Consider the following 13,498-nt stretch of genomic DNA (forward strand, 5'->3'; position numbering starts at 1 on the left):
GCGGTTATGTTTTATTATTAACGGATTGCTAAAAACATATTATATTTCTGAATACTTTTTTTTTCAGCTTTGTTAGTGTTTCCGGGTACATTTTTACTGTGGTGTGCACTACGTTACGGAAATCGCGGGTTGGATTTCATTGAAAGTCAGAATATTGATTGGCTTACATCCTTGAATTCATGAATCAAAGTACAATAATGTTAACCCTTTAAACGAAAGGAATCTCAGTCAAAGTCGCGGGTCAATAAACGTTTTCTAATAACGCTACGAATAAGTATTTTCAGTAAGTAATAAGTCCGAATACTAACACAATTTACTAATTCGATATAAATTACAATTTCAGTGGGAGCTAATGTGACTTTAGTGACTTGTCGGATGCATATATAAATTACAACCGAAACTTTCCCATAAAAGGCTTAACTTCGACGATTACGGATATAAATGCACTCTTTCTAACGCAAAAGTCGTTTTATACGTGCGACAGGGACGCACATCTTTTCCTAATTGAATTTGTCATAAAAATTGAAAGTTTCCTCGCTCCCAGGGCTACACTTTACGAACTACTTTTAATCCATTCTCCTTTGAAGGGAACTTTTAATTTATTGTGAGTGCTAAGTTTTATACGACTATTCTAGATCGTACTTCTAAGTTTACACTTGTTCATCTTGATGTAATAGTAATCATTTCGTATTAAAAGTTATTGCTTTCAATCGACGTTATGTGATGAAATATGTTATGATATTACTAGAGAAGATATAAATAGATGTTTAATGTTTTATATAAATAAATACCTACATATCCCCAAACCATATTTGATATGATAGAATATATTTCATGCGGTCCGTACACATCTAACTTGAAAATCTCGTAAGAAATTATATTTTCTTAGTTCAACTAGATTTAGTAATATAAAGGATACTAATATTATACGTTGAATCGCGTAAAAAAAACAAACAGTTATACAAAAAAAGTTATACAAAGACATAAAAACGAACTCATTGTCGACTAATTTTAATTGACTTTTATTAAAGAACTGTTTATAATAAAAATAATTAATCGTTGTTAAGTGAAGCTTGATAAAGAGAAAGGTAAAGGTGAAAATCTCAATCATTAGACTGGAACTAACTTGTAAAGGGCCCGTAGGCATTTGTGTTACAATTTGGATAAAAAAAAAGTTACTCTCACTAACAGAGTACTAAAAAGGTATAATAAACCTACTACAGGCATTCTCACGAATGATTTTTTTTTTAATTTTACTTATGAGTATGTTTAAATTTATTTAAAAATTGTTAACAGTATTACGCATTTGCTAGAGTTTTTCAGAAAAAAGTTATGAAGATAACTATGTTTTACGAAAAAAAAAATCTAGGTATCGTACTATAAATTTCTAGGGAAAAGTTATTTTTATTATTTTCAAGATAAATCATGTGCTATAAAGTCTATTTATTGTTACTAGTTGTCCGGGGCTTGGCTCGTGTTTTAGGGGTTATTCATGTGTTAGGCATCAAAAGTAGCCTAGTTCCTTTCTAGGAGTTCAAGCTTGCTTTATACTAAATTTCAACAAATTCGGCTGAGTGGTTTGGCCATAAAAGAGCAACAGACCCACAGACAATATTACTTACGCCTTTATAATATTAATATAGATAAAATAGCACAGTTTTAAACGTAGTCACAAAGAGGTCGTACCGAGTGAATTCTATTGTATTGTAAGTACTTTTCGAGTATCCAGTTTGACCATGCAAGAAAACTTTCAAACTTTTTTTTGAAAAAATGCAACGTTTCAATATAACGCTACAGTTTAACGTTGCTGATTTACATACAAGGTTACACTGCTGACACGTGTACTGCCAATGTTTTTATATGAATATCAAGTATATTCATATCCATTTTTACTATCAATACTAATAAATCAGTTACTAACATTCTTGCTCGACATAGTTACTTTGCGACCGTTTTATATGACAGAACTATGTCAATCTAACTTTTAAGATTATCACTTCCGCGCTTGGCTATCTTACCTGCTTAGAGCATGGGTTTGATGTACACTGAAATATAGCTCTGTATCGCTATAAGATTTTTTTGTTTTGATACTTTATAAAATAACTAATTTCACTATAAATATTTAAACGCATACACCTATTATTTAAAAAGAAATGTATAAAATACTGACGTTTACCGTTGATAATACATACATGTATGATGATATTTCTGAATTCTTACAAAAGCAAAACATTTTAGATATTTACTTAATTTATTATGTTCCCATAAATAAATTTAATATTAGTGTTCAATTAACAAGCCATAGCATAAGTCCGCTTGAAGTATTGAACTAGCATTACAGGATTGGCGTCGCGGTGGCGCGCTTTCCCCCGCTACCGAAAAAAGTTGCAAGTTGCTGGGCGGCGCCGGAGAACATTCAAATTTATCGATTGTCCCGCGAGCCTCATTACGGCATCCCTCAAAACTTACCCACTCGCTAACCTAGCCCTTCTCGAACACTATAGTCACATTATTTTTTATTCTCTTTCGACGCCCGTATCCTTTTTTCATCGGCAGTTATTATTGTCCGTTAAACTTTAAGTGCTCGGCGGCTAACTTTCGATGTCTTCGTGATTTACGAGGCGTCATTTCCAAGTGTTTTATCGAGCATAAATGTAAGTTCGCTACTTGTTGAGATTGAAGGTCGGATCGCCTGATTTGTTATCGTCTTAGTGGGTCAATGTTTTATTATCAATTCGCTCGGAATGTAGATTTCGCGTTTGTAGAGTGTTAAGTAGGAGAACATATATATCTCACTGAGGAAGGAGGTATGTCGTCGAACAGTAGTTTCGCATCTCCGGGTGGTGGGGTGGGGGGGCAATGATCCATTAATCTGGCAGAAGCCCATGTGGCGCCACCGACATACCTGCCGACGCGACGCGCGGACGCCTACCTAACGACACAGATCGTACATTTCACCATGTGCAAATATGTATGAAATTATTAAGTTTACAAGTCGAAAGGACTTTGATATTCTCTTCACTCAAATAGTTTATAGTAACATATTACTTATAACATGAAGCTTTTTGTTTGTTACAATAATTACTTCATATATGTATTGTTTTCGTTTATATTTCTATAGAAATTTATATAACACATGACTATATTTTGGATGTAATATTATTTAATAGCAATGGTGCAAAGCAATGGTGGCACTCCTATCAAGCGTAGATCCGTTAGTCGGATATAATTGTAACTACGGCTTTCCCTCTCTGACATTGGTAGGAAACTGACTCTGTCAAATACAAAAGTGGTTATTGTATATTATTTTTGTAAAGTAATACATTTAAAATATGTTTCATCAGATGTTTTATCAGATGTTTTACCAAAAACTAAAATAACCTATTGTTTCAGTGTATTCTAATAGTGAAACATTTCTTATGGCATTATTATCACATATTATATTTTCATTATAACTTTGGTGCGTTTTTTATTCCTCTAATAAATCATTTATTTAGTAAAAATTATATTATTTATACACTACATCTTATTTATTGATACTTTATGAGTGTGATATTAGTGAGCATTCCTAGGCCGCAATTCTCTAAGTGGAATGTTTTACTTATCTTCCTGACGTTCTTCAAAGCACGACTACCTTACTTAATTTATTGGTGTTTCATTTATTATTATTTCTATTTTGCCAATGGCAGATCAATCAAATCCAGTTATCAGCAGGCGAGTAACGAGGTGATCGACCTTCTATCGTGATGCATATCGTTTACTTGTCATGTAGTCCGATCTTGTCTCGATAAAATTTACCGAACGTTTCAGAACATAGCACAAAAGTGACATCTGAAATACGAACACCCCTGAATTTAAATGCGAACTCACACGATGCATCACGTCACCGAATGCGGAAACAGTGGCGTCGCCTGCCACCCATTCCACGAAAATCTGTCGCCATATTTCAATCGTTGAATTGACACATAGCTTTTCGAAACCATAAACTTTCACGCGAAAACTTTAACCTGGCATATTTACCTTAGAAATTCCTCAGTACAGATAGCGCGACTTATTTGACGAGTAAAAACTTATAGATAGGTCATGTTCCGACCGGTGTGGAAGTTTTCACATAAATTGGCGGTCATTCGACGCGAATATGCTGACTGAGGGAGTAACAAATATGCCAAGTTAGGTTGTTATAACGGCGATATGTAAGTTTTGTGATACTTCGCCATTAAGTTTATGGAAACGACAGCCGAGATAACATCGCACTTTCTGAAAGCTTTGCGTAATTCTTTCCTATGCTCTGCCATATCTGATAGGTAGCGATATGATCATTTGATTAAAAGATTAACATTCTATAAATTAAGTAACATGCCATATGATACCGTGAAACAAGTTATATTTAGTTATATAAATATCTTGAAATTTTCAAATGTAATCTGTCAAATTATGGTCCTAATTGTAATTTAATTAGGGAGCAGTTTGATCGCAGCAGAAGGAACGACAATGCCGCGTTAAAATGATTAATTTTTGTGGAACCGCCGAAGGTGTCGGCCGCGAGTACTTCTGAACCGACGATTAATCATGTTCCATGCAAACAGCGTTCGCACCGGCATTGTACGAGGATCCCGATATTTTTTCTGTCTTACACAATACCATTAGGAAACTGCTACCGCTAGTTGGTCGTGCTCTTCCCACCGTCTCGTCGAGCCTATTGAAGGATTGAAAAGGTGTTTGCGTTTCGTTACAAGAAAAATAGAATCACCCTCCGTTTTTAAAAAAATTTCGTCATCACTTAGGTTTCGATAGTTATTATGGCGAAAATGAAATGTTTTAATTCTCCATCGTCATTCAGACACAATGAATCTTACTAAAGAGAATTTTATTCAGTCATTCTTTGTTCATTGAAAGGAAAAAGACCTTCTATAGATCCTTTTTTCCTCAATGCAATTTTATGCATGTTATATGAAAACAAAAATATGCAATATTAAATAAATCAAAAACTTTTTACTTAAATAAATAAAAATATTATTTTTTGTCGCGTTAATACATCGAAATACTTTTGTAATAAGAAAATAATTTGTACTTCTATCATAAGATATCAAAAGAACAAAAGTTTGAACAACATTAAGAACAAGTAATTATGAAGACCAGTTAAAAACCAAATAAATCGATAAATGTCTTATTTCCGATAAAATCTATGGAAACATATTCAGGACCTTATAATTTTAATCATAAAACGAATTGGCACACCACGAAGCATCTTAGGTGGGGTCAAGAGCGGCGACTGTCAGATTTAGAACTGGGTTCTCGCCAACAACGCGACCGTTCCTCCTCAGCCCATAGACTTAATTTTCTTTTTATTGCTTGAGCAATTAGTATTGCTCGTTTAGTAAATAAAACTAAACGCTTAAGTTTTAATATTAGTAGTTGTTTAATTTTATACAATTATAGCGGTGAATACAATAAGTCTTTAGACACGTTATCATGATATATTCGCCAATAATTATGGTTACTCCTTATTTTGAATATTTAGATAGAAATTTTGTAGTTTGTGATTTTTACCTAGATTCACATTCTTATATATTATGAAGATTTTTTAAGCTTATTTAATTGTATTCTTAATTATTGTATTGTATCAGTCTGTCAAAGTACCACAGCTTTAATAATTAATTAAAGAAAAAGTGTAAATACTTATAGTGAGTTTCTTAGCGGTTCTCCACAGTAGTCTACATTCCGAACTAGTGGAAGCGTTAAATTTAATTTATATTGAGATAAAATTAAATACTTTTTTTTCTTAATTACATATTTGTTAAATTTTTAGAATTTTTGTATAGCTTACTATATGAGATAACTTGGTATCAACTATATATTGGCTTTAGCTATACATTCATATTATATGCAAAGAATTATTATTTCATATACCAAAAACGTAGCGGTTCATGCCCCCGTGCTATTTTGCAATATTTATTTTGATACGGACGGATAACGGAGCAAGTGTGTGAAAGTTACGCTTACTTATATATTAATAAACACGCATTTCCGCGGTTAGTATCTGAAATATTAAAAAAAAGTTTAATTATTATTTTAAAACTCGATTAATATTGCATCCTAAAAGACAAGTTTATTTTATACCCTAAGAGCATATAAAAATATTAGTATAAGAATTAATAAATTCATTTAAACCTTTTACCTATATATAGTATGCGTATTCTTAATGTTTACACCTTCACTAAAAAGCTAGACACGTAGCCTGTTTTTGAAAATCTTAAAATTGAAATGTGAAATGATTCGGAATGACGTATTCAAATCATGTCGCTACAGATTCCGACCTCAATTCAATCAAATTACGAAAATTTCAATGTTTTATTAAGTTAAACTTTGCTGCGGTGGTAGATCTAAGTGAATTTATTTATACTTAGTTATCGCCTTTTGGAAAAGTCATCTTGCTAACGTTTCGGTAAGTTGAATAATTAAATTTGTCAGTGTCGGTTGACACGCCGGTGGATTTTCTTCCGAATTTTCAATGCTGTCACGTCTGACTGCCTCCTCTTTGCTCCCTTCTATTGTGTTATCGTGATTCTCCGATTTGAATTATTTATTGTTTCACTTCACACTCTGAAATTATCTGAATAGTCTTGGTTTCCCTAAAATTTAACTTATTCAGAGAATACATAATTTCCATCTATAAATTGGTGTCAATAAATATCACCTTCCAAGTTCTGTTAGACCGTAAACACTGATGATGGAACAGATATAGCAATTTCTCGTTTTATTTTAACGATTGTTATGTAAAATGTATTCGACGACATACAGGATAACTAATATAACAAGAGTACCTACCTACTTGCACATCCTATCACATTAAACAAAATAAAACACGTTGCACGTTCTATATTCTATTCATCCTGTAAACGTATTCAATTTTCGTATGCGCATTTATTTGAATCTGACGCATTTTCAGCGACAAAGCATACACACCACGGATATACAAATGTATATGAAATATCACTTCCGTGCCACTTAATCGTTGAGATGTACTGGAAAATTAAAAAAAAGCCTTAAAATCAATCAACAAATTTTCTAAATAATTTTAATTTTTATGAATTTTTAAATATAACAATTCAATTCTAAATATTTTATTATTATGATTTAGTGCATAGAAATAAATTCCAAGCTGCATTTTAGACATTAAATCATTACAAAAGTAAAACTGTAATGTGCCGTGTTATAATATATTTTGATGGTTTATAATCCGTGCATTATAGTGTGGCGTAGTATTGAATTATTCAATACACAATCGTTTAGACCATTCCGTTTCCACGTTTCTTTAATAAAATATTCTCCGCTCGAAGGTTAGATATATGTACTACTTGTAATGAATAAAGAACCTTGAAATAAAATTTGTTTTAGTTTCTATTTGTGATATGATAACTCCCATATAGGTATAACCACAGATTATTATAACGAACCCAACTTTGAACCTAACTAATTAATTGATACAATTATTATTATGTAATCATTTAATTGCATACCACTTAGTATAATTGAGTGGACTTTCTTTATAAAGATTATATATATAGAAATGTTGCTATCAATTTGACATTGAATACTTACTCTCTTCGAGCCGAGACTTCATTTTGAAAAAATCAGCAAAATCCTTTTTTTTGCCATGTTATTTATTTTAAAGTCTATGTTTATAACTTAGGAAATGTATCTTATATTACAATAAGAATTTTAACAACCATTGTGTTATATTGTATTAAAATTTACTAAATGGTAGTAAGGATTTCTGTATACGTGCATATATGAAAATATATCTCATAAGCCTTATAAATATATTTGTAAATTGGATGGATTTATGTGGCAGGAATATTTATTAGTGTTTGAGAAAATGATTACTGTATTCGATTTTACTGCTAATCCACTGAAGCTGTAAACCACGGAAATCATAAGCCATTGATTTTGAAGATTGCGTAACACGATATTACAGCATGGAAATTCGACAAAATTTAAGTCGCTGGAGCATTAAAGGGGACGTCGACGGAGACGGTTAATTCACCCCATAAGGGTCGCTATGGCGCCAAAGATCCTACCGTACACGAAATTCTAAGTACGATCTCGCACGAATCTTGTCTGCGTCTTTAGGTGAACGTTACTGAATATATCATTAAAGCAAATGCAAGAATTCATATTTGTCCGGTTGATAACTATTTCTGAAATGTTTTTTGAATTATAAAAGGATCAAGATGTAAAAAGAAATATTTTAATCAAAAAATCGTTAGTCGAAGAATAATATTACATTAAAACAATTATTGAAAATTTATTATTAAACGAAAAGTTAAACTAGATTGATACTTGTTTTCTCTAACAAAATGAAAAAGATTTTCTTTTTTAAATAGCAATCAAATAAATGTTGTAAAAACTGTGAACATTGTTGTGAACAATGATAAATGATAAAAATGACACTTGACCTAACTAAACTATCTTACAATGTTGTTATTGATACGGAAAGAAAACAAAAGAAAACCGTTTAATAAGTAGCTAAAAAAAGTAAAAGGTCACAATATGTGCGTGTTGTGAATATGTCCGTGATATCAGTCTCCCTTCTGACAAGTTATACGATTACTTTTATTCAAACGTCCCAATTATAGTAGTGGAATTCTTGGTAAGGGCTTCTGGCGACAAATCCATCAGATACTCGACAGGCCATTTGTTGCGCGCTTTTCACGCTTGATAAATCGCGCGACTTGTCCACATTTAGTGGATTTATGTACGAGTCCAATTGTTGTACATTATTCGTAATTGAATGCAGAAATACATTTTGTCTTATCAGTATAACGGTCAACGTTTAAATATGGCCGATTGCGTGATGTTGGTTGTAACTGTCGTTATTATTCGAAAAGCCACGGCCCCATAGTATTGATACGGCTCGTTTAAAAGTCGGATCATGGTCTCGTTGAATATAAAATTTTCCATAGTCAAAGAGAACACGGTATAAATAATGCGCTTCAGGCTAGTTTTGAAATAACTTAAAATATCATTGTAAATCAAAGAGCAAGGAGTCAATAATTTTGAACACCAGTTTTTTATTTAATCAGTTGCTTTAAAAAATGTAGGTGTTGTAGATTCACCCGTTTGTAGCATAATTTATGCATTCCAATATTCCACCGAGAGTTTCGGCTAGATAACATTCGTGCTAAATTGCGCGTAAAAACGGTAAAATATTCCTTGTTTTACAGAGCACTATTTTAGCGATTTTATGATTTAGCTTAAAGTTCTACGTATTTACATCGGAATGAACGATACGAGAAAGTGGCAGTTCTCACAGGGCACGCAGAAATTATTTATGGTCTCTTTTATTGCTAAACTTCATTCGTTGCTGTGGTTGCTTTTATTCCTTCAACAGAAAAAGTTGTGAGATTTTATTACCGGTGTGAGATAGGACACGTTATTGCACTAACTTTGAGTTGGAATTAAAATAGATTTTTTTGAGGTCAATAATATACGGTGATATTGTTTAAAAACTTTTATTAACCCTATAAATTCGATGTATGATTTCGGAACGAGTTTAACAATGTGTGTTGATCTGTTACAGAACTCGATCCGGCATAACCTGTCCCTACACAACCGGTTCATGCGGGTCCAGAACGAGGGTACAGGAAAGTCGTCATGGTGGATGATCAACCCGGATGCAAAACCTGGGAAGTCAGTGAGAAGGCGTGCTTTATCGATGGAGACATCAAAGTCAGAGAAAAGGCGAGGCAGAGTTAAAAAGAAGGTATCATTTATCACATAAATTTAAGTTTTTAAACATCATCATTATTTGTATCATCAGCATGAAATTTTTATTAAAATCCTAGTCTAATTCAAGAACGAGTTAGTTCCATCGAATCGCTCATGAGTAACGTTGGATTGTTTATACCTTAAAAAAAAAAAAACAAAACAAACATTAAGAAAAAAAATAAAAAAAAATTCTTATACAGCCTGAAGCATTAAGAAATGGAGTCGCAGCTGACGCTACACCGAGTCCGAGTAGTTCAATATCCGAAAGTATCGACACTTTTCCCGATTCCCCGATACACAGGTAAATCATATAAAATTATAACTCACTCGTTCTTTAGAAGTTAAAACTAGTTAAAACTATAGATGTTACAAGAACCTAGACTAGTTGCTTCAAATAAAATTTCCACAGATGTTTAAACGTAAGGGGTGATGTATGGCATCAGGCCAATTATGTTAACGGACATGACCGTCGTGGACTACGATACTAATTCGACGTTAAATACATAATAATTTACATACACGAGTAATAACATTGTGCATTCTGCCAAGTATTTAATTGCATCTAGTATTTACATTCACCCAAACAATTTACGACTCGCATGAGAAGTTCACTTTACGCACACAATAAAAACTACCGATCGACATAACGCAGCGTTGACCACGCTAATAAAATTGAGTTATAGGAATACTGTTACTTTGTGATAAAAGGTTTTAATTCATTCACGACCATTAGACCATTAGATGATGAGTTATATGGATTCTGAATCTCGTCATTCTCTCCTACATTAAACATTTTTATTGCCGAATATATGTCAAAATTAGGAACATAATTGACTTTTATATCGAACATTTTTTTGTTCTATGTCCTCGTTTGAAGAAGAAGTCCGTAACATTTCTTATCGAATTATATTCTGCCATACTTTGCGCTAATAAAATGTTTCCTTTCTGACCATTTTACCCGTTATGATGATCGCTTCATTTGGCATTCATGTTAGCGGGCCTTGATGGAGGCATTAGATTTGCATGTTGTCCATTATACTTTATGTATAGGATTATTTTTAGAAGTAACTAGGTTCTGTTGTTTTTTCTGCTAAAATTTTCATTATTTGCCACTCAAGCATCGATATATCATTTTACCAGGACTTGCTTAAATATTTTATTTTACTTTTTCAAATCAATTTTTTGATAATTATATATCGATACTTGAGCGTATATATTTATTTTATTTTGACGCTTGTTCGCTTTGCCGTAGCAGCAGTTTTCAGTTATCACCGGACTTCCGTCAGAGGGCCTCATCCAACGCGTCATCTTGCGGTCGGATGTCTCCAATACCTTCTTTAATACCCTCGGAGCCAGACTGGGGATCAGATTATAACCCTGTAGGAGACTTTGCTTCGACCAGTGATTTCTCTCCAGCTGATTACACTCAAGACCAAGACCTAGCAGGAACCCTCGCTGATTCAATGAAATTACACGGAACAGATCCATTTCTAAATACGTAAGATCTTAAAATTTATACGCTTAAGCTAGGTTGAATTTATTTTTTAAATAGATGCAGATATAAAAAGTATTCGTAGTTTCACTTAAACTAAAAGCCATTTTAGATACTGCTTACCTAGATTCGTAAAAGCACTTAAACAATTGAATTTAAGATTTTAAAGAATACTGTAGAATTAGTTATATATGAGTTGCAATATCAGGTACGTTCCGACAACTTCATCGTCGTCATCGGGTGGAAGTTATCGCTTCGCATATGGCGCTTGTCCGCGACACCCACACGGCGGCTGTGCCTGTGCGTCGTTATATCCTGCACATCCAGCGCACCCCGCGCACCCCACTCATCCGCACCAACATGCGCTAGACCATTTTGTCAGACCACCGCCACCCGCTGATCCCGCTGACATTATGCTAACTGGTAAGTGTTCAATATTAACTATATCTTTTTTAGTTAATTTAGAGTAATTGATCCCCTCCAAATTAAAGTTTAATTATAAATTAATTGTAATATTTAAATGATAATAAGTTTATTTTACATTAGAAAACAGTCAGACACAAATGGTGACGACGGCGGACCCCACGCTCATGAACGGTGGTGTAATGGTGCAGACAGGTGCCGTGGGCCCCACGACGGTAATGGGGCAGATTATGGGAGCTCTTTACACTGGGCTCTCGGAGGACTTAAATATTGAGACTTTAGAACACAACTTCGACTGTAATGTCGATGAGGTACTTATACTCTTCTTTTATGTTAATGCGACTTAAAAGTAATGAGATTAATTGTTTTATTTTAACTTTATAAAAAGGGGGATAAATAGTATTCTATTTATCCCCGATTAGTCGGTTTCTTATAGTTTCAAATCATTTTCATAATAACGTTCTATCATAAATATGACTAATCTTGAAAATGATTAACGTCATCTGATAAATTAATTTGTATTACACTCACATAGGTTCTTTGGTTCCTGCAGGTCATACGTCATGAACTCAGCATGGATGGTACACTAGACTTCAATTTTCCCCAGCAAAATACCGCGATGGCGGCCGAAGCGGAGAGTCAGTTCGTAGCACCCGCACCACCCGTGCCCACGACACTCTCAGGTGGTGGAGCTTCCCACACCCCCTACTCCGGACCCCCCTCTTGGGTCCACTGAAAAAAAATTAGTTACCTGCTTACATGTTGAAATATGTAAATGCCATATTCAACACATACGTTTATCTGTAAATACGACGCAAACAGATTCTGTTCGAGTTGTTACTTTTGCATGGTAGTCGAGATTTTTGTTTATCATGTTAACTAATGTTAGAATTTTATTTAGCGTTAATGTTAAGCGGGCCGTTACCGATCGTTGTTAAAGTGTCAATTGTGTTAGTGTAGGTATTAGTCGTAAGCTAGGTGGAAGCTTGTGATATGAGTAGTATATTAATGTGTAGAGGACCGAGGAGGGGGGCATATGATGGGACCTTATCCAGTGGTTAAAAAGGTAATTATACTTTTCAAACTATCATTAATTTTTAAAATTGTGGTAAATTATATTTAAATCGTTAGACCAAATAAGAACACCACAGAACCACTAAATCAGGACATATATATTCTTGTAATTTCCTCTGATGTACGGGTCTAGTGAGATTCGACGTGATTTTTAGTTCAGTCAATCTGAGATAATCGAACTTATATATATCTACTTATCCTGACATCAAAAAATCGCTTTTCTTAGATTTACACTTTAAAAATAACTGTTCTTATAGTGTCACGATACGTAAGTTTATATGTAAGAAATATAATTTACAGAAATAAAACCTGATTTCCGATGTATAAATACTTACAACAGTCAGTACATATGCAATAAATTCTCCGAAATATCTGCGTTAATCCGCCCAAAGTTTCCAGTTGAGTGTCCAATAACTCAGTCTCAACGGTATCGCTACTTACAAAACTATAACTTTATTGTTTCGTGAAAACAGCGGATGGCAATCTGACCCCATTTTCAAGTATTTAAGACTGAGATAGAAGAATGAGAAGTTTAACGTTCGTTTTGTACACTTGGAACGCGGTTGTATTCATTTTAAACGAATGTATGTTAAATGCGATGTAACAAAAATATATGTTTAACTATATCCTATTTAGTGTCTCAATTTAAAATATTCAGAAGAAAAATATTATTATTGTATTGTGAAATTTAAAATTATTTAATATTTAATATATGTTTTAATAGAAACGAAAATAATA

The 13,498-nt window shown here is 33.3% G+C and overlaps 1 protein-coding gene across 2 annotated transcripts in view; it reads left to right on the forward strand.

Moving 5' to 3' along the window:
- LOC125065474 (forkhead box protein O) overlaps nt 1-13,498 on the forward strand; it is a 67,683-nt gene that overhangs the window by 42,300 nt on the left and 11,885 nt on the right. Inside the window, exons 3-8 of one of the 2 annotated variants that reach the window (XM_047673067.1) lie at nt 9,584-9,766; nt 9,972-10,072; nt 11,024-11,269; nt 11,472-11,686; nt 11,810-11,997; nt 12,240-12,752. In XM_047673067.1, coding sequence (XP_047529023.1) covers nt 9,584-9,766; nt 9,972-10,072; nt 11,024-11,269; nt 11,472-11,686; nt 11,810-11,997; nt 12,240-12,422 — 1,116 coding nt within the window. In that variant the 3' untranslated portion in view covers nt 12,423-12,752. The remainder of the gene's footprint in view (nt 1-9,583; nt 9,767-9,971; nt 10,073-11,023; nt 11,270-11,471; nt 11,687-11,809; nt 11,998-12,239; nt 12,753-13,498) is intronic. The other variant, XM_047673068.1, reaches the window with a different exon arrangement.

The sequence above is a fragment of the Vanessa atalanta genome, chromosome 7 (genome assembly GCF_905147765.1).
Source record: "Vanessa atalanta chromosome 7, ilVanAtal1.2, whole genome shotgun sequence".
NCBI lineage: Eukaryota > Metazoa > Arthropoda > Insecta > Lepidoptera > Nymphalidae > Vanessa > Vanessa atalanta.